This window comes from Euleptes europaea, chromosome 14 (genome assembly GCF_029931775.1).
Source record: "Euleptes europaea isolate rEulEur1 chromosome 14, rEulEur1.hap1, whole genome shotgun sequence".
In the NCBI taxonomy this organism is placed as follows: Eukaryota; Metazoa; Chordata; class Lepidosauria; order Squamata; family Sphaerodactylidae; genus Euleptes; species Euleptes europaea.
Window position 1 is genome coordinate 56359885 of NC_079325.1, and position 18409 is coordinate 56378293.

An 18409-nucleotide genomic window follows, 5' to 3' on the forward strand; every position below is an offset into this window, starting at 1 on the left:
CTGGAGCCCTCCCCTTCTGACAAGCTCATTGTTTATGCCCGCCCCCAACTCCGCCCAGCGGATTACCTTGTGCGGTTCACCTCTGTGGACATGGCCGCGGTAGAAGAGTGGGTAAGCCATTGCCAGGCCTGCCAGGAGTCCCACCCCAAGATGCCACGCGCTCCAGTCCAGCGATGGGAGTCAACGCACGCACCCTGGTCCCGCATCCACATCGACTTCGCTGGACCATTTCAAGGCAAGACATTTCTAGTCACTGTGGACTCGTATTCCAAATGGCTAGAAGTTGTGGCCGTGGCATCCATGACTTCACGGACCGTCATCCGGGAGCTGTGCCGGCTCTTCGCAACCCACTGTTGTCTCTGACAACGTCAGAGTTTACATCTGCCAAGTTCCAAGAATTCATGGCGAAGAACTTGATCCGCCATGTGACCTCGGTGCCCTTCCACTCCTCCACCAACGGCCAGGCGGAGCAAATGATCCGAATGACCAAGGACATGTTGCGGCGCATCATCCACAGGGACTGGGACATGTGCCTGGAAAACTCCTTGCTGACGCAGCACATCACGCCCCACTCCGCAACGGGCCGAAGCCCCGCAGAACTCCTAATGGGTCACCGGCCAAAAGGATTGCTCGACCGCTTGCATCCTGACCTTGTGCCGGAGAAGCCCTGCCAGCTCTGCCCCGCTGCTCTGAGAACCGTAGAACAGGAAGACCCGGTCTACGCCCGGAACTACGGCACGAGCCCGGCCTGGATCCCAGCCACGGTCCAGGAAGCAACCGGCCCGGTCTCCTACAGGGTCGCCATTCCGGATGGGCGAGTCTTGCAGCGGCACATCGATCAGCTGCGCTGCCGCCCAGCAGACTTGCCCGACCACGCTGCCACTCCGGAACTCCTACCGGGCCCCAACACCTCAGAACGAGCGCTAGCCGAATCAACGTAGTCCGCACCACCCGACTGTCCGCCACCGGCCAGCAAGTCCACACCGCCTGGAGACGGAGCGGAGGACGACCCTGCTGCCGCGCGAAGTGTCAGCCCAGTACCCGCAGAGCAACAGGCAACCCCCGTTCCAGCACCCCATCGCTCCCAGTGCACACGGTCGCGGCCCAGTCACCTCAAGGACTATGTGTGCTCATGTGTTGTCAAGACTTAGGGGGGAGGGGTGTTATGTATGTACATAGTTGTCAGATATGCAGGGGGAAACTTAGGAGCTTGAGTCCCTGACGAAGGATCCTAAACCCTGCACACGCTATTGGCCAAGCCGGCACGCGCCATTGGCCCTAAGCCGGCACATGCCATTGTTTTCAGCTTATAGAGGAACTTCCACCAGTCCCTCTATAAAAACAAATTGGCATCAGTATTGACACCTGTTGCTCAGTGTTTGGCAATTAATGCAGCGGAGTTTGCTAATTTGCACATGAACTGGCTGAACAGTCCTTTGCTACTTGGAGCAAATGTCAGCTGATTTTTTCTTCAACTGGTGTTTAATTGTTAGGAGCTAACCCCCTGGTAACGCATCCTTTCTAATTAGGCTGGAGAAAGGTGATCCAATTGACACATCAGGAGAAAATTACAGCCCCATAGGTGTTTCAAGGCAAGAGATGCTAATGGGGCTGGTTTGCCATTGCATGCCTCTGGGTAAGAACCCTGGACTGCTTTGGTGGTCTCCCATTCAAGCACTAACCAGGGCCTGCTTAGCTTCCAAGTTCTGATGAGATTGGGATAGCCTGGGCCATCCAGGGCAGGGCAATCTTGAATACAGGAGAACCCTAAAGAACAACAAAATGGACAGGTTCATGCATCCAAATGCATAACTGAAGCCAGCCTCCAAACGTCTATGAAGAAGAGGAAAGGGGTAACGAGGGCAATGTGAAGCAGGAGCCTTCGACGCTAAGTGCATGAATAGAGGATCAAGGTGGCACACTCTTTCCAGGACTTTTCAGGTTCAGGAACCCTCTTTTTGTCACAAGCTGTTGTGAATCCATCATGCCAGGGCTGCAGAACTAAATGTCACTTTGTGGCTCTTTTACTCCCACATTCTAACCTCAGTACGGCGCACCCAAACCATTCCTGACAGTTGCCTGACTACCCTTTTTCCTTTAAAGGAGGAAAATCCATGATTTCCCCATGCAGCTTGTTGAGATAGTGAAATTCCAATACAGTTTGAAAATTCAGCCCAACACCTTCCTAAATCTAACCTCCCTGTAGCTGAAAGCCACTTCTTCTTAGCCCACCGCTCAGTAGGCCAGTGGGCTAACTGCTCACCTTTTTCTCAGATCCTTTTAAAATCACACTTGTAAATAGCCATCCATCTAGTCTTCTGTGGCAAGTACTAATAACTTCTGGATGATCAGAGAAGCTTTACAAACACTGTGGTTTTTTTCCTCCCTAATGCTGAGCTGAATTTTCTCAGTAATTGAAAAGAATCTTCTGTTTTCAGTTACGGGACAGGGAATGGGGGAGAGATCCTTGAAAAGGCTCAAAAATGGTTGTGGAGTTCTGTACATTTTTTTAAAAAAAATGCAGGTGTGTGCACATCTGTACTCAGCAATGGGCCTGAAAACGTAAGTGAAGGCCTGATTGGCTAGAACGATCTGTGACAATATGTTTGCCATGTGATCCCTGATTGGCTGGGATCATACTGTGAAGAAAGTTTTCACTTATATCGCCACATAGCTGATCTGATAGGCTGCACTGAACAACATCATCCCATTCATAGTGTTATTATTCCTAGTTAGCTAATGATCCTAGTGAAGAAAACCTATAGAAGCACTTTCGACATTTGTGCACTGAAATAGAGCATCTTCAAAATCTGATTCAACATACATGTTTTCCTTCCTTTAGGGACAGAAATGCCAAGCAAAACTTTTATGTGCAAGTTGGCTAGTAATGATTTTTGTGGGGTAGTAATTTTTGACCAAGCAACAGCATCGACACCAGGTGCTGCAGCACTTTTAAAACTAATCAGGTGTGTGGACCTGATCCTTGCCCAACTGGGAGACTACCGCCAGTTGCCAAAACAGGCTACACTGAACTCCCTAAAAGGAAGAGCAAGAGAGAATTATATAGTAAGAGTTAGGGACTTATATCTTAAATATTTGAACATACTTTCATCATCACTCCCCACACTTAATCTTCTTTTCTGTAGGCTAAACACTCCTTTCAGCCCTTTGGTCTCATTGGATTTCCCTTCTAGCCCCCTTTATCGCAGCTGCCGCTGTCATCTGAATCCTCTTCCAAACAATCAATGTCTTTCTCGAACTGTGATGACCAGAACTGAACTCTGTTCTCCAAATGGGGTGTTACCATGTTTGAGCAGAGCAGTATTCTAATGTTCCAACCCTGGGAAACAATGAAGCAATCTGAAACGGCTGTTGCATTTTATGAGCGACGTGTTCAGATGTCCACGGTAATACCTAAAATCTTCCTCAGAGTTGCTACTTACTGGCTTGGAGCTTCTGCCCCCGGCCCATTCTCACCACTCTCCCAACCCTGGCAGTGGAAATTTTGAGCTAAGGAAATTCTACAGCTCAGTAGTAAAGCACATACTTTGTGGCAGGAATCACCAGATAAAAAGAAGCGGAGGTAATAGGCCTGGGCAATTCCCTCTGCCCGAGTCCTTGGAGAGTGGCTGTGGGTTGGTCGGAGTATTTATTAATTACATTTTTATCATGCCCTTCTTCAGGGAGATCAGGGTGCTGCATATCCCCCCCCCCCGGTTTTCTCCAGACTACCAAAACTACCAGATCAGGAGTGAGAGGAGTGACTGGTCCAAGATCAGCCAACTCATGGCAGAATGGAGATTTGAATTCCAGTCTCCCCATTCTGGTTTATTTATTATTTTATTTATTTGCAACATTTGCATGCTGCCTTTCTGCCTTCACAAGGGCCTCCAAAGGGGGCTGACAATTTAAAGTATACATTAAAAAGAAACCACATTCTAAAACCATTGAAATCAACCTCTCCCCAAGCACACATCATTAACACGATTAAAAAACAAAGTTAAAATACATACAAAGGCATAAAAAACAGAACTCAAAACATTGGCCAAGAAGTAGGGATTGCCAAAGGAATGCCAAACAAAACAAAAAAAAGTCTTCACCCTCTGGTGGAAAATGGCAACAGAAGGAGACAGGCAAATCTCTCCGGGAAGAGAGTTCCAGTGTTTTGGTGCCATGACCGAGAAGGCCCTCTTCCGGGTTGCCACCCACCTACTCTCAGAAGGGTGAAGGATGTGTATTGGGATGGGCCATACCTCAGTAGTAAAGCCACATGCTTGCATACACTGACTAGACCCTGGGTTCAGTCCATGGCGTCTCCGCTTCACAGGATCTATTTAGAACATTTTTATCCTTCTCCTTCTCCAGGGAGTTCAGGGAGGCATACAAGGTGATTCTTCCCTTCTCCATTTTATCTGACAACAATCTTGTGAAGTAGATTAGGCCAAAAGAGAGAGTCCAGCCCAGCAAGGTCACCCAGCAAGCTTCAAGATATAATAGTGACTTGAACCCAGATCCTAATCCAGTACTCTAATCTCTGTACTGCATATGATCTGCCTCAGTGTAAGCCAACTTCACACATATTTTCAATCCACTCTGGTACACAGACATGGTTGCCATGAGCTCAGGTAGCCAGCAGCATTGACAGAATTTGAGCACAGCGCCCGCCCACCTGACAACAATGTTCTATGAATATACATTTTTTTTCATTGATTTCTGGTTTTGTCCATACTTGTTATGAACATTTTCATCCCACCTCATTTCCCCATTGTGTTCAATTTTATTCACCTCTCAAAACAGGCATCAATTTTAACATCAATCAGATTTCATTTGGCCAGGAAAACAACAGCCCAAATGTTATCTTGAGGGCCAAGGAATTATAAAAACGCCAGCTTTTGAACTGAAACGGAGTGGCCATGACAGTCAATAACATCCTCACTCTCAAAGTAACGGAAGTGCTTGGAGAAGTGGCCCTCAGTCTGCAGGGCCAGTTCAAGATGTTTTGCCACCCCCAGCAAGGTACACCCACCCCTTTCTAGGTAGGGTTGCCAATCTCCAGGTGGGGTCTGGAGATCTCCCAGAAATACAACTGGTCTCCAGACTACAGAGAAGAAGAAGAGTTGGTTTTCATATGCCGACTTTCTCTACCACTTAAGGAAGAATCAAATTGGCTTACAATCACCTTCCCTTTCCCTCCCCATAACAGACACCCTGTGAGGCAGGTGGGGCTGAAAGAGTGTGACTAGCCCAAGATCACCCAGCTGGCTTCGTGAGTAGGAGCGTGGGAAACAAATCCAGTTCACCAGATTAGCCTCCGCTGCTCATGTGGAGGAGTGGGGGATCAAACCCAGTTCTCCAGATCAGAGTCCACTGCTCCAAACCACCCTCTTAACCACTACACCACGCTGGCTCTCCCCTTAGAGAAAATAGCTGCTTGGGATGGTAGACTCTATGGCACTATACTCCTCTGAGGCCCTTCCCCTCCCCAAATCCCACCCTCCCCAGGCTCTACCTCCGAATCTCCAGGAATTTCCCAACCCAGAGTTAACAACCATAAGAAAAGAGCTGAACCAGATCCCTGAAAAAGAGGTCCTTCCTTAACCCTGGCTCAAGGGAACTTCTGTTGAAGCCCCTGTGGCGCGTAGTACTTCTCTGTCTTACACATACCTAACTCCATTGAAAAAAGACTACAAACAGCGGCTGTGTTTGACCTCCCATGGGGATAACAAGGACTGATCCCCTACAGGTTAGCTCCTTTTTGTAATCTAGTCTGAGCCGTCGCATCTGTCACCTTCCCTGCAATGATTTTACAGCAGAGAACACTCTCGGGGAAAGGATTAAATATTGTACTCTCAGATCTGGAGCATCAGCTTCAGTGCCCCGTTCTGGGCACCTTTCCATCATGGCACATACAAATGCAGCTGGCAGTGAAAGACATTTTCAAAACTTGGGTACAAACAGACAGCACATTTTTGGAGAAGTGGGTCTGTTTTGGAAATACTGTCAACATGTTTAGTAGAAACATCTCTTTTTCCAAGCAAGCTCCAGGAAAGAAACAAAACCTGTCTTAATTTTAGGCAACGGGTGAAAATGGATTATTTGCTTAGGGAAACAAGCTGTTGGTGTGCGTGCATGTGTGTTAGGCTTGCCAACCTGTACGTACTAGCTGGAGATCTCCTGCTATTACAACTGATCTTCAGCTGATAGAGATCAGTTTACCTGGAGAAAACAGCCGCTTTGGCAATTGGACTCTGTGGCATTGAAGTCCCTCCCCTCCCCAAACCCCATCCTCCTCAGGTTCCACCCCAACAACCTCCCACCGGTGGCGAAGTGGGACCTGGCAACCCTAATGTGTGTGTGTATGTGTGATTTCCTGCTGGCCACAATAAGGTGCTATGGGGGCTTTAGTTGTGGTTTTAATGGCACGCTTGTTTTGTAAGTTTCCCTGAAAGTCATGTGTGGAGAGTTTTTGCAGGATATAATTTTTCTTTAACTAAGGCAGGAGATTTCCCTTCTGACAGCAGCCTCCCTGCCTTCCTTGGTGAATTGCTCTTGAAGACCTTCCCCCTTACTTCTACCTCCCTAAAATTAGCTTCCTATCCTGTGCTGGGATGGATGATAGGGTGGCCCCATGCAAAGGTGGGCAGGGCCCCGGCGTTCAGAGCAGTCACATGGAAATGGGCATATCGGGAGTTGATCATGCAGGGCGGAAGAAAACATCTGCAGCTACTGAAAACACCCTCTTCTGTACACCCATCCAAAAGCCTCCCCCCTTTTTTGCCTTTTCTTGTCCTAAAAGTTATTTTTCTTTCAAAACGTACACTTAAATTTTCTTTTTAAAGAAACATCCTACAGTTATTTACTTTAAAAGAAAGTGAATAGAGTGGCCGACTAGGATCTTGGGTGACCCAGTTTTAAATCCCTACTTCTACCAAGGAAGTTTGCTGCGTGACTCTGGACCCATCACAAACTCTCAGCCTGGCCTACCTCCCAGGGAGTTGTTGTGAGAAGAATTGCTTTGTGAGGGAAGAAGCCACTGTGCATCCCAACTATTGGGAGAAAATCAGGATATAAATAAAGAAATGCAAATGCATACTTTTAACTTCTGGGAAAGTGGGCTTCCGATTCCGCTGTGACCACATGAGGTCTCTGGGAGTAAGAGCTGAAGAATTTGGTGGATTTTTGTCTTAGCAAACAGATGGTGGAGTGTGTGTAGCAGGTGTTTATGAAATTATAAAAGGAATAGGAAGGGGGAATAGGGGCATTTGCCTCCTTCTCTCAGAAATTGGGGGGTTACCTGATGAAGAATTCCCCCTCCCTCCCCCCACACATACAATTGATGGGATTTCACTGTCACATGGGTAATGATGACTGCTGTTCTAAAGGGCTTGTAATTGATGGAGCATCGGTCCATCAATGGTCATTAATTCATGCCAGTTAAGAATGGAACCTCCATATTCAGAGGCAATATACCTCATCGCCAAACAAGGTAAGGCAGTCCCCTTTGTTCCCTGCTTGGGTGAGCTTCCTGGAGGCGTCTAGCTGAATTTTGTTCTCAAAGGAACTTTGGTCTGATCCCCACTGGGGCAGTTACATTTTTAATTCTTCCTGAAGGACAAACATCCAGGTATTTGGATATGGTCTTTTGCTCTCACTCAAAGCTCAATATCTCTGAGTGGCAACTCCATCCAGAACAGAATGACTTGGAATCAACGGGTGGTTTGTTTTCTCCAGAGTTAACTTGGTTTTAGTGGAACTTGTTTGCAAAGAAAATATGCTTAAGGCTGAGCAATAAGATCACAATCAGCACAAAAGTTAGAGTCGAGTACTTTGATCCTCAATTACACAGCGGCTACAGCGTTTGGGAGAAGGAGCTGTGAGCCAGGAGGCCCCTATTGAGATTTTGCTTCAGCCACAAAGACCTGGGTCTCCCAGAGAGCAGGTTCCTGTGTTGTGGCATCGTGGCTAAGAGCTGTGAATGAGGAACCCCACAATTCGCACCTCAGCTGCACCAACAACTCTTCAGCCAAAACTTCCATCTGTCTCTCATCCTCACCCCCACAACATGCAGATAACCCTTACAGGGTTGTTGTGAACGTTAAGGATAAAATAATGCTTGAATGCTGGAAACCACTTACACAAGTATTGTTATCAGTGCAGGCTGCAAGTGGGGCTCACTGGACTGTTGAGTCCTCTGTTTAAAAACAGCCTCTGCACATAGAAAATTAGCATGTCAAGGAGAACCCCTTTCCATGACATGCTGGGTCAAACTGCCTAGATGGCCCTGGGCAACCATGCATTTTGTATCATCAGTGCCTAGGCCTACCTTGCAGGGCTGTTAATGAGATCACTAAAGTGAATGTATGCGAGGTGTTCTGAATGTTGCAGGAAAGTGCTCTATATATGATTTGGGCTGCAAGGTTGAATCAGTAGATCCAAGCAGCTGAAATGCTTGCTGATTCCTCGGTGTGTGCATGCATTTAAAACTTCTGAGGATAAGAGGCAGACTACCTTGTGTTTATTTGTGCAGTTAATTTGAGGCTGGTGTGTTACAGTAACAGAACGTGAAAAATCCTGCTTTTTCAGGGGTTTCTACTGCGTGAAGCTTTTGGGGGGGCACGTCAGACCTTTGCACACCTTCCAGTGAGTTTATATCTCTTTTGATTGTCGCCACAATTTTATATGCCCCCCCCCCAGTTCCAATGCATCTTCAAGGCTAATGACTGGTAGCTTGTGCTAGTTAAATTATTATCTTGCACTTCCTTTGATTTCTCAACAAGCCACCTACCTTGACATTTTTGGCAATGTGCAAATTTATTTAAATTGCATCTGCGATGAATCAACTGAGACTGCACATTCTGACTGGGAGCAAGTTCCCTAAGAAATCAGCAGGACTTATTTTGGAGTTCATGCAAATGACTTATCTACTTAAAAACATTTTACAGAGTGCATAGCCTGACTTCGGGCGGGGGTGGGTGGGGAGGAGAGGATTCCTGCAAAATGTTCTGATTGTCAAAATCTTGGGAAGGCACGTCATGTCCGAGGGAGGGGGCTTCTGCTGCCAGCAACTTGTCCAATTTTGCCTATCACATCTTCTTGGGTTAGGGTTGCCAGGTCCCTCTTTGCAACCGGCAGGAGGTTTTTGGGGTGGAGCCTGAGGAGGGCAGGGTGTGGGTTGAGGAGGGACTTCAATGCCATATGGTCCAATTGCCAAAGCAGCCATTTTCTCCAGGTGAACTGATCACTATTGGCTGGAGATCCATTGTAATAGCACGAGATCTCCAGCTAGTACCTGGAGGTTGGCAACCATATGTTGGGTGCTGTATCTCCTCCCTCTCAGGTGGTCTGCAGATTAGGGGGAAAGGAAGAGGAGGATCTCCCACCCCAGCAGAACTGACTGCTGGATGGAGCTCTCCAATGCAGCTCCTCCCCCCTTCAGTGGGGCTTGTGCACGGGCCAGACCTGCCGGGCTCCAGCCTCTTTCTCACAGGCCAGACCTGCCGGGCTCCAGCACCAGCCCTGTCCAGCTGCCGGGGCCTCCCTCTGCCCCTTCCTCTGCCATGTCTGCTGCTCACCTCTTCTAGGAACTGGGGCATTTGCGGGGAAGAGACATTTGAGGACACTGGTGCCTGGTTGCGGGGGTGGGGTGGGTGTCCAGTCATGTCCCAACAGGCACTTGGCTCTGCTCTGCCCCCCTGGAGCACTTCTTGGGGCTCTCAGCTGCTGCAGTGAGAAGGCAAAGGGAAGGATCTGGCTCACCCTCGCCTTTCCACCTTTGTGCTCCAGGCCTCTCTTTCCCATTAGCTGCTCTTACTTTAACAGAGAAGGATCAGCTGCCCTTTTACAGGGCCATGAGACATTCCCCAGTGGATCAACCTTAAAAAATAAACACACACACATGCACACGCTTGCACATCCCCTGTGTACACAGAGCACCCGCACTTGAATGCAAACCAGTAAGTGTGCAATGTTCTTGAAGATGTCTTCAAAGTTAGTGCTGACACAATCTCTGTGGTGCATACACACGTATGCTCTTCTGCCACCTCATATGCACACTTTTCTTCTTTCAAATGTAGCCACATTTGACGACTGTGTGGTTACTTGTTTCTACAGCCTCTGTCACAGGTTTACACACCTGGATGTGTTCCTACCTTTCCTTCCATGCAGACTACTGTGTGGTGGTGCAAGCGAGCTCTTGCACTTGGGATCACACTTGTATGGGGTGTGCGCACAGGCTTCCCAATCGCATTACACAAACCCATGCGCTCGTTCACATAGTGGAGATGAAAGGGTGTGTTTTCCTCTTCCATCGATCATTTCCTGAGCCAGACAAAGTCCATCCGTGCAGGGCCAAGCGTCCACCTGGACCCCTTAGACCGCTACCTAGGTTTACCCATGTGACAGCATGACACCGACACATCACCTTGAGAGCAGTGGCTCCTACAACGTGCATGCTTAACTGGATGCCTCACCAGGACCACACTTTGGTGTACACACACCACAGGTGGCTTGATTCTGACAACCACCTTTAGAGGCACGGGGGCCGGGGGTGTGTGTGTCCTTTGGAATGGCAAGGAGGGCGCCCGGCTAGCCTGAGAAGCCCCTCTTGGAGAGAGTCCTGGGAAGGGGTGAGCGGTTCAGGCAGGGCAGGTGAGTCCGCCCCAGCCGCCCAGCCAGAGAGAGGGATGGGACATTCTCTGCAAGTAAATAAGCTAAATAATTCAAGGAGAATTTGCCAACAGCCAGCAGCGCAGGTTCCTGGCCGGTCCCTGGGGAGGCGAGCCAGGGAAGACGAGCCAAGCCTGGCAAGCGAGAGGGGCAGCCGGGCCAGGGTGATGCCGCCCTCCCCGCGGCTCCCGCCGGCACCTGGCTCCGCAGCGCTCCGGGCCACGCACCTGCGCCCCCGCCGGATGACCGGGCGCCGCTCCACTTGGGGGGTGGGGGGTGGAGGGAGGGATCCAGGGGGAACCGTGGCTCGGGTGGGGCTGGGGGGTATGGACGGGGGGCACCACTCGCCAGGCGCGCCCTGGGCTGCCGGCCCGAACCCCTGCCGCCCCCCCCAAGCGGGCAGGCGCTCGGCAAAGGTCGGGGTCCCGTGGCGGGGCGGAAGGCAGCCGCGCAACAACAGGAGGGGGAAAGTTTGGGGCCGGGGGCCAGATGCCCTGCCCCCTCCGCAAGGCCCTTTCAACCCCGAGCGCCTAACGAAACCCACCCCGGCGGCGTCCTCACCATCCCCTAACGCAGACCAGCAGTCCGGGGAGAGCGGGGGGTGCCCTGGCAGGAGGCGGCCCCCATCCCCATCCCCGTGCCCGACCCGACCCCCGACTGCCCGCCCGCAGGGCTCAGCCCGGGTCCCGTCCGCCCCCCACCCGCCGCTCCCCCCCGGCGCCTACCTGCCCCTTCTCCTGCGGGCCGCCCTCCAGCTGCGCGGCGCCCCCCACGTGCTTCCAGCGCTCGCTCGCCATCCTGCCGGGCGGCGGCTGCCCGCGCCCCTCGCCGTGCCCAAGTGCCGCCCGGCGGGCGCGATCCAAGAGGTCCTGCGCCTCCCGCCGCCGCCGGAGCCCAGCAGATCCCCTGGCTGGCTGGCTGGCTGGCTGGCTGGATCGCTCGCTCCTCCTCCGCTCTCAGGCAGAGGCGGGCAGGGGGGGGGGGGCGACTCAAAAGCAGCCTCCCGCCCGAGAGAGCCGCCCTGGGGCAGCCGCCCTGCTCAGGGATCGCAAGAAGAGGGCGGGGGCAGGCTAGGGCGGGGGTTGCCAGCCTCCCGGGGCGGCCTGGAGACCTCCCGGATCAGATCCCCGAGAGGAAGCAGCAGCTTGGCGGGGGGGGGGGGCGAGGACTCGAGGGCATCGCCTCCTTGCTGAGCCCCCTCCCCTCCTCCCGCTCTGCTCTGCCCCCCCCAAATTTCCAGGAGTTTCCTAGCCCGGGGTTGGCAACCGTTCTGGACACACGCGAGTTGCTGCCACCTGTGTGAACTTGACTTCGCATGCCAGGTGCAAACCGCTCATCCGCGGGGAGGGTGGGGGCTTGGTATTTTGCACTGATCGCTGCTTGGGGTGATTGGTATTATTGTTATCATTGCTGCTGCTGCAAAGTATCTTGTTGCATCTCTCCCCCCCCCCCCATCACATCCTTCGGAATTTCAACAACGGACCTGCAGACTGGTCCTCCCTGGAAGCTGTGATGGCCAGACCCCATCCACACCACACCCCTCCCAGGCCAAGAGCTCATTCAAGAGTCCAGCACCATGGGGGGGGGGGAGGTTATCAGTTTTCTTGGGACGAGTTTTTTGGTTAAAAGCGTGGCCCTTTTGAAAACAGCTACCCCCTCTGCAGGGTCTTTGGACAGCTCAGAAAGGTATCTCCCATAGGGTTGCCAGCCTGCAGGATGTGCCAGGATATCTCTGGGGATTACAACTGATCTCCAGACTACAGGGATCCCTTCCCCTAAAGAAAATAGCTCCTTTGGGGTGTGTGGACTCTATGGTATTATACCCCACTGAGCCCCCTCCCCTTCCCAAACCCCACCCTCCCCAGGCTCCACCCCCAAACCCTCCAGGAATTTCTCCACCCAGAGTTGGCAACCTAACCTGGGTGGCACCACTGCCCACCCTCTGGATCTAAGCCAAGATGGACCTGGCCATCATCCCAGAGACCCGGGAGGGGGTGCCAAGCAGGTCCCCTGCCTCTGAGGGCACGGATCCAGCAGAGTCCTGGCACTATCTTCCTCTTTGGGCTTCCCCGGGCAGTCGCTGGGTGGTTTTGCAAGAGAACCAGCCCTGCCAGCCAGCCCAGAGACTTTGGTGACTCAGAATGCTCCCACGTGTCTTTCCCATCATCTATGGCTGCAGGTGCAAGGAATGAGTTGGCCCATGTGCATAAATCCGTTTCTCTGAGACAGCTGCCTCTCCGCCTTTTGAGCTGGGTGCTCTAAGTCTGATCATGAAAGGCCTCAAGGAAACAGTAATGTTCCTTGGTACACAGAAGCCCATGGCAAAGTCAGGTGAGTAGACACGGTGCCACCACGGAGGAGGCCCTGTCCCTGCTCGTCACCCTTGTGTCTTGTGAGCTTAATGATCAGGCAGCCTCACACAGAGGAACGTGGGGTCTTCAGGCACCCCAGACTAGTTATTTATTTAGTTATATAAGACTTTAAAGCTGCTTTCCCACTGTCAAAAGCCACCTAATCCAAATAAAAACAAACAAGAAATGAATAGAAACAGAGGAAACCAGCAGAACCACAAAAGTCAGATTAAAAAAAAAACATTTATGTAATTTATACTCCGCCTTTCTCCCCACGGGGACCCAAAGGGGTTTACATCGTTCTCTTCTTCTCTGTTTTATCATCACAACACCCCTGTGTGATAGAGTACACTGAACAAGTGTGAGTGTTCCAAGGTCACCCAGTGAGCTTCTAGGGGAGAGCAGGGATTTGAACCCGGGTTTCGTGGGTCTTAATCCAAACACTAAACCCAATAAAAAGAACAGATGCCTTAATCTGACACCAAATTGAAAATAATGTCAGGCCCTTATGAGTCTGCCTGAGGCGAGTATTCCATCCATAGAGGTGCCGCCCCTGAAAAGGCCCTTCTCACTGGCCTCCAGCCTTCTAACCACAGCAGCAGCACCCAGAGCCACACCTGCAACGCAACATAACATGGGACTCCTGAGGGACCGCCGTATCATTCTGCGGCAGCAGCATCCAACAGAAGTGCAGCGGCACTTGAATGACTCACCACATTTATTCCAGCAGAAGTTTGCATGAATCAGAGAGCTCGCTTCATCAGGCGCAGTCTTAAGGACATGGAGGGCTTATTTCTTTAATATGTCTATAGATCAGTCTCAGAGCTCAAAGGCTCCTGAGATGGTTGCCACAGAATCTAGCACATTTCAACCCAGCTGTCCTCCACTGAACTTGGGGCAACAGTGATGATTCTCTCCTCCTCCATTTTATCTTCACAATAACCCTGGGAGGTAGGCCCCATGGAGACATAGCAACTGGCCCAAGGCCAGCCAGCAAGCTTAATGGCCAAGGTGGAAGAGAACCAAAAAACCCCTGTCCTTCTCTTAAAGCACTACGTCACATTGGTTCTCTTTACAGAATAAGTGTACTCAAAACACTAAAACATAAAAATAAGCAACAATAAAATACAGCAAATATAAAGCCTTGAAGCAGTTAAGCAGCAATAGAAAGGGGACACAAGCAATTTAAAGTGAGCAAGTTACTGGCCAGATTAAATTCCAAGCCCAGAATAAAATCGACAGACGCGGGGGTGGGGGTGGGAGGACCCAACCTCCAAATGCTCCGGAGAATAGAACAGAGTCAAATAAATTCACCTGGTTCTTAGTGCTCAACCGAGTCAGTGCCAGGCAAAAGCCCTCGGGGATAGAATTCTGTTTAAGGCTTTATAGGTCAAAGCCAACACTTTGATTTGTGCCTGAAAACAAAGAGCAGTCAATGAAGTTCTTTCAACATGGACAAAGCACTCCACTGGAGTCTGGGGGAATCGTAGTGATGCGCATTCAGAAGTTGACTAATCAAAATCTGAACTGCATCCCAGCTACTCTTTTATGCCTTTAATATAACATCCAATGTCTCATCGATGTCACCAGAAACCTTTGGAAATGACTGTTATTCTGATGCTAGGATTCTCTTTTTCACACTTACACAATATGAGGAAAGGCAGAGAGGGAGGAACTGACTTGGCAAGTAGTCTAAGTGACAGGGTCATCTTCCAACCAGAACAGTGAACTGATATATGGGAAAGACAATCTAAGAGACTCTAAGTGATAGGGGCATCTTCCAACCAGAAGAGTGAACCTACTTGTGGGCAAAACAGATAGTCTAAGTGACAGGGGCATCTTGCAACCAGAAAAGTGAGCTGATTTGTGGGCAAAGGAAGCTATTTTCTGCCCCCTCATCCTGGCACTTGAACCATTGCTTTCTCCTTCTCTGGTTCCAATACCGAAGTCAGCAAGGTCAGGAGAAAATGCTGAAATCCATTAAGCACAACAAGATAAGACTGAAGGATGGGGGGGGGGTTAGCTCCCTTTGCCCACATGCTTTTGTTGAAAAATGGGATCTCAGGAAAGGAGGTCAACCCTGGGCCTCCCTGGGTCTGCTCTGCAAGTCAGAATTTTAATTGCCTGGATCAGAGGACCCCAACCTTTTTGAGCCTACAGCCACAGAATGGTTGCCACAAAAGAGCCGCTGCAGGAGGCGGAGCCATCCATAGAATGGCTGCAGCAGCAAGGATCACACGGTGTAGATCCTTGCGCTGTGGTGGCAGCTGCTGCCAAAGCTACATTTTAAAAAATCTGTGCAGCCAATCAAATCCCCAATGGCCAATCAGAAACCTTGCTGGGCAAAAGTGTCACCTGACCCTACCCACTTTTCTAAAAACGGGGGACACCAGAAAAGGTGTCAGTGGGCATCATGGCACTCATGGGCACCATGTTGGGGACCTGTGGCCTATAGACTGGGGACCTTTTCTTCTGTCTCCAAAATTTGTCAGAGAGGATTAGGGTTGCCAACCTCCAGGTACTAGCTGGAGATCTCCTGCTATTACAACTGCTCTCCAGCTGATAGAGATCAGTACACTTGGAGAAAATGGCCGCTTTGGCAATTGGACTGTATGGCATTGAAGTCTCTCCCCTCCCCAAACCCCGCCCTCCTCAGGCTCCATCCCAAAAACCTCCTGCCGGTGGCAAAGAGGGACCTGGTAAACCTAGAGAGGACCCTATGAATGAGTGGAACAGTCCCTGCATATTTCATCCGAGGTGGGCAAAAAGCAAAAAAAAGTTACCACATGCAGTAAGTTTGCCGTTGAAAGCAGTAGAAACCTGTAAAGAATGCGATTGCTGAGCTTTATACATTGACCCCCAGATTATAAAGGATCTGGATTAAGTGTTTAGATACTAAAATGAACCAAACACAAAAAGGAAAGAGTACAGAGTGTAGAACTAAACTGAAGAAGGCATTTTCCACACATCATTAACAGAGTGGTGAGTGCCCCCCCATAAAAAAAATTAAATCCCAAGAATAGCTGGATTTTGCAAAGGTTAACACAATTTCAGAAAAAGAAAGAAGGGAAGCCAAGCTTCTTAGGAAGGCTGTATTTTAAGGTGCTTAAGGTTCAGTGCTTGCTCTGAAGAATTTTTACATCCAGCCCTGAGATTTCACGACCAGCATGCCTTGGATATTGCAACCCCTCAAAGTGCTTGTTTTTCTTATGCAATGTGGTGGTGGGGTGGGGGGCATTGCCCCAACCTCAGGTGTTGTAGGGAAAATCTGCTTGGCACCAGACTTGGGCAGCAAATACAACAGCTGTCAATCACTCTGTGCTCCCTGCTCCACCTGGCCAGCGCCTGCTTTCTTTCCTACCTCCAACCCATCCTCTCCCTTAACACCTCCCTGGCTCTGGTGAATTTGGGCTTTCTATGTACTTTAATTGCACTTTGTCACGCAGGTGTTATGAAAAAACCTCTCCCAGCTCTAGAGCATTAATAAAACCAAGTAACCCTGCCCGTAGGGTGGGGGCTCCACACACACACACACAAATACACCACACATCTGTCCTTTTCTTCCTTGCTTCCAAAGAAAGGTGCATTTTTCCGTTGGGCGGCCACACTGACACCGGGGGGTGGGGGGAACACAATCAGGGATCCGTCCAAATCAAGGACTGTAAAATCTCTCTTTGCCATATCTGACCAAAATCTATATAACCCAGCAGTGATTTCCAAAAGTGGCTGGCCAGATGGATTTTATTTTATTTAAAATGTGTACACCTATTCTCTCATTTTGAAAAAAGACGGCATCCAAAGTGGCCGGCAAATGAAATGAAGATCAGTGAGATATAAAACAATGGCAAAAAAGACATAAGCGGCAAGGCAGCTGCTGATAAAAGCAGATGTTCCAGGAAGCTGAAAGGTGTTTGTCCCCAAAACCTGATATGTACAAGTATACTGCCTCTGACCATGGAGGTTCCATTAGCCCCACATATATCTGTCTTCTAGGAATTGGTCAAATCTCCTTTTAACACTAGTGACCATCATCCCACCTGCAACCACCAAATCCCATAAACTGTGAGAAGGACTCCCCCTGAGCCCTGAAACTTAAATGACCAGGAGCTCTTAATTCCTTTCAGTCTATTCTCTCAGTACCATTCCATAGTGTGATCTTCCCCCACTCTTCTTCCTTCTAAACTAACCCCCCTGCAGCCCCCCAACTCTAAAATGATCTGTGGGACACATGAAACTACCTTATACTGAATCAGACCTTTGTAGCCTATTCCTGAGCTGCGCCTGCAGCCACGTCGAAAGCCCTTAGGAGGCCAACAAAGGCCTCCGCCGGCGCAGGGGCTCACACCGCTGGTGCTGGAAGGCGCACACTGGCGTGAGTGGCCCCAGCACCGGCTTGCAGGCCCGGCTGCTCGTCCCCAGCCACCGCCGTGGCAGCGCTGGGCCCGGTCGCTGCCACAGCTTTTCGCCGACTTCCGGCTGCCGGTACAGGCTGCGGCGGCGAGCCAGGAAATGTTCCGGCGCCCCGGGAGGCAGGGTTGACGCCAGTCGGCCTCCTGAGCTGTTTCGGCTCAGGAACACCCCCCTTTTTTTCCTGTTGAGATACGCCAGCTTTTTGCTGGCGTTATCTCCCATACAACTCTATGAGGGTTGTACGGGTTTTTTTTGCGCTGGGTAGACGTTTCGGCGGTGCCAAAACCTCCTTAGGAGGCAACACCACTGGGTTGCCTCCTAAGGCCGGCGCAGGCATTCCTTTCAGGAACTCGGTTAGTCTATCAAAGTCAGTACCATCTGCTCAGACTGGCAGGGGCTCTCCAGGGTCTCAGGCAGATGTCTTTCCCATCACCTACTTGCCTCGTCCCTTTAACTGGAGGTGCCAGTTATTGAACCTGGGACCTTCTGCATGCTGAGCAGAAGCTCTACCACTGACGTTCAGCCCGTCCAGTCACTTTCTTCCAAGCTGAGCTAGTGGTGGTGGGAAACACCAACAAGTTGCAGCTGACTTATGGTGACTTATGGTTTTCAAGGCAGGAGACATCCAGAGGTGGTTTGCCATTGCCTGCCCCTCTGCATAGCCACCGTGGACTTCCTTGGTGGTCTCCCATCCAAGCAGTAAGCAGGGCTGACCCTCAGCTTCCAAGCTCGGAAGAGATCAGGCTAGCCGGGGCCATCCAGGTCAGGGCAAGATGACAGAAGGGCTCTTTACCCCTCTCCTCCCTGGTGCAAAACTCAGCAGAGGGACTGGCAAGTTTTCCTCAAGTGCTCACTCCTGGGCACCAGTCAGGACACGCAAGCAGCTGAAAGGGCCCAAAGGTCAGAGTCACTCTTGTTGCTCACAGTGGGGTGGAGGGCATCAAAGAACTCTTCCTCTGCAGTGTGGGTCACAGGAAGTGATG

At 50.6% G+C, this 18409-nt stretch overlaps 1 protein-coding gene across 1 annotated transcript in view; it reads right to left on the reverse strand.

Moving 5' to 3' along the window:
* The window catches only part of FIBCD1 (fibrinogen C domain containing 1), a 116596-nt gene extending 105134 nt beyond the window's left edge, over nucleotides 1-11462 (reverse strand). Inside the window, exon 1 of the mRNA XM_056860650.1 lies at nucleotides 11391-11462. Coding sequence (XP_056716628.1) covers nucleotides 11391-11462 — 72 coding nt within the window. The remainder of the gene's footprint in view (nucleotides 1-11390) is intronic.
* Nucleotides 11463-18409: the final 6947 nt, after the last annotated feature.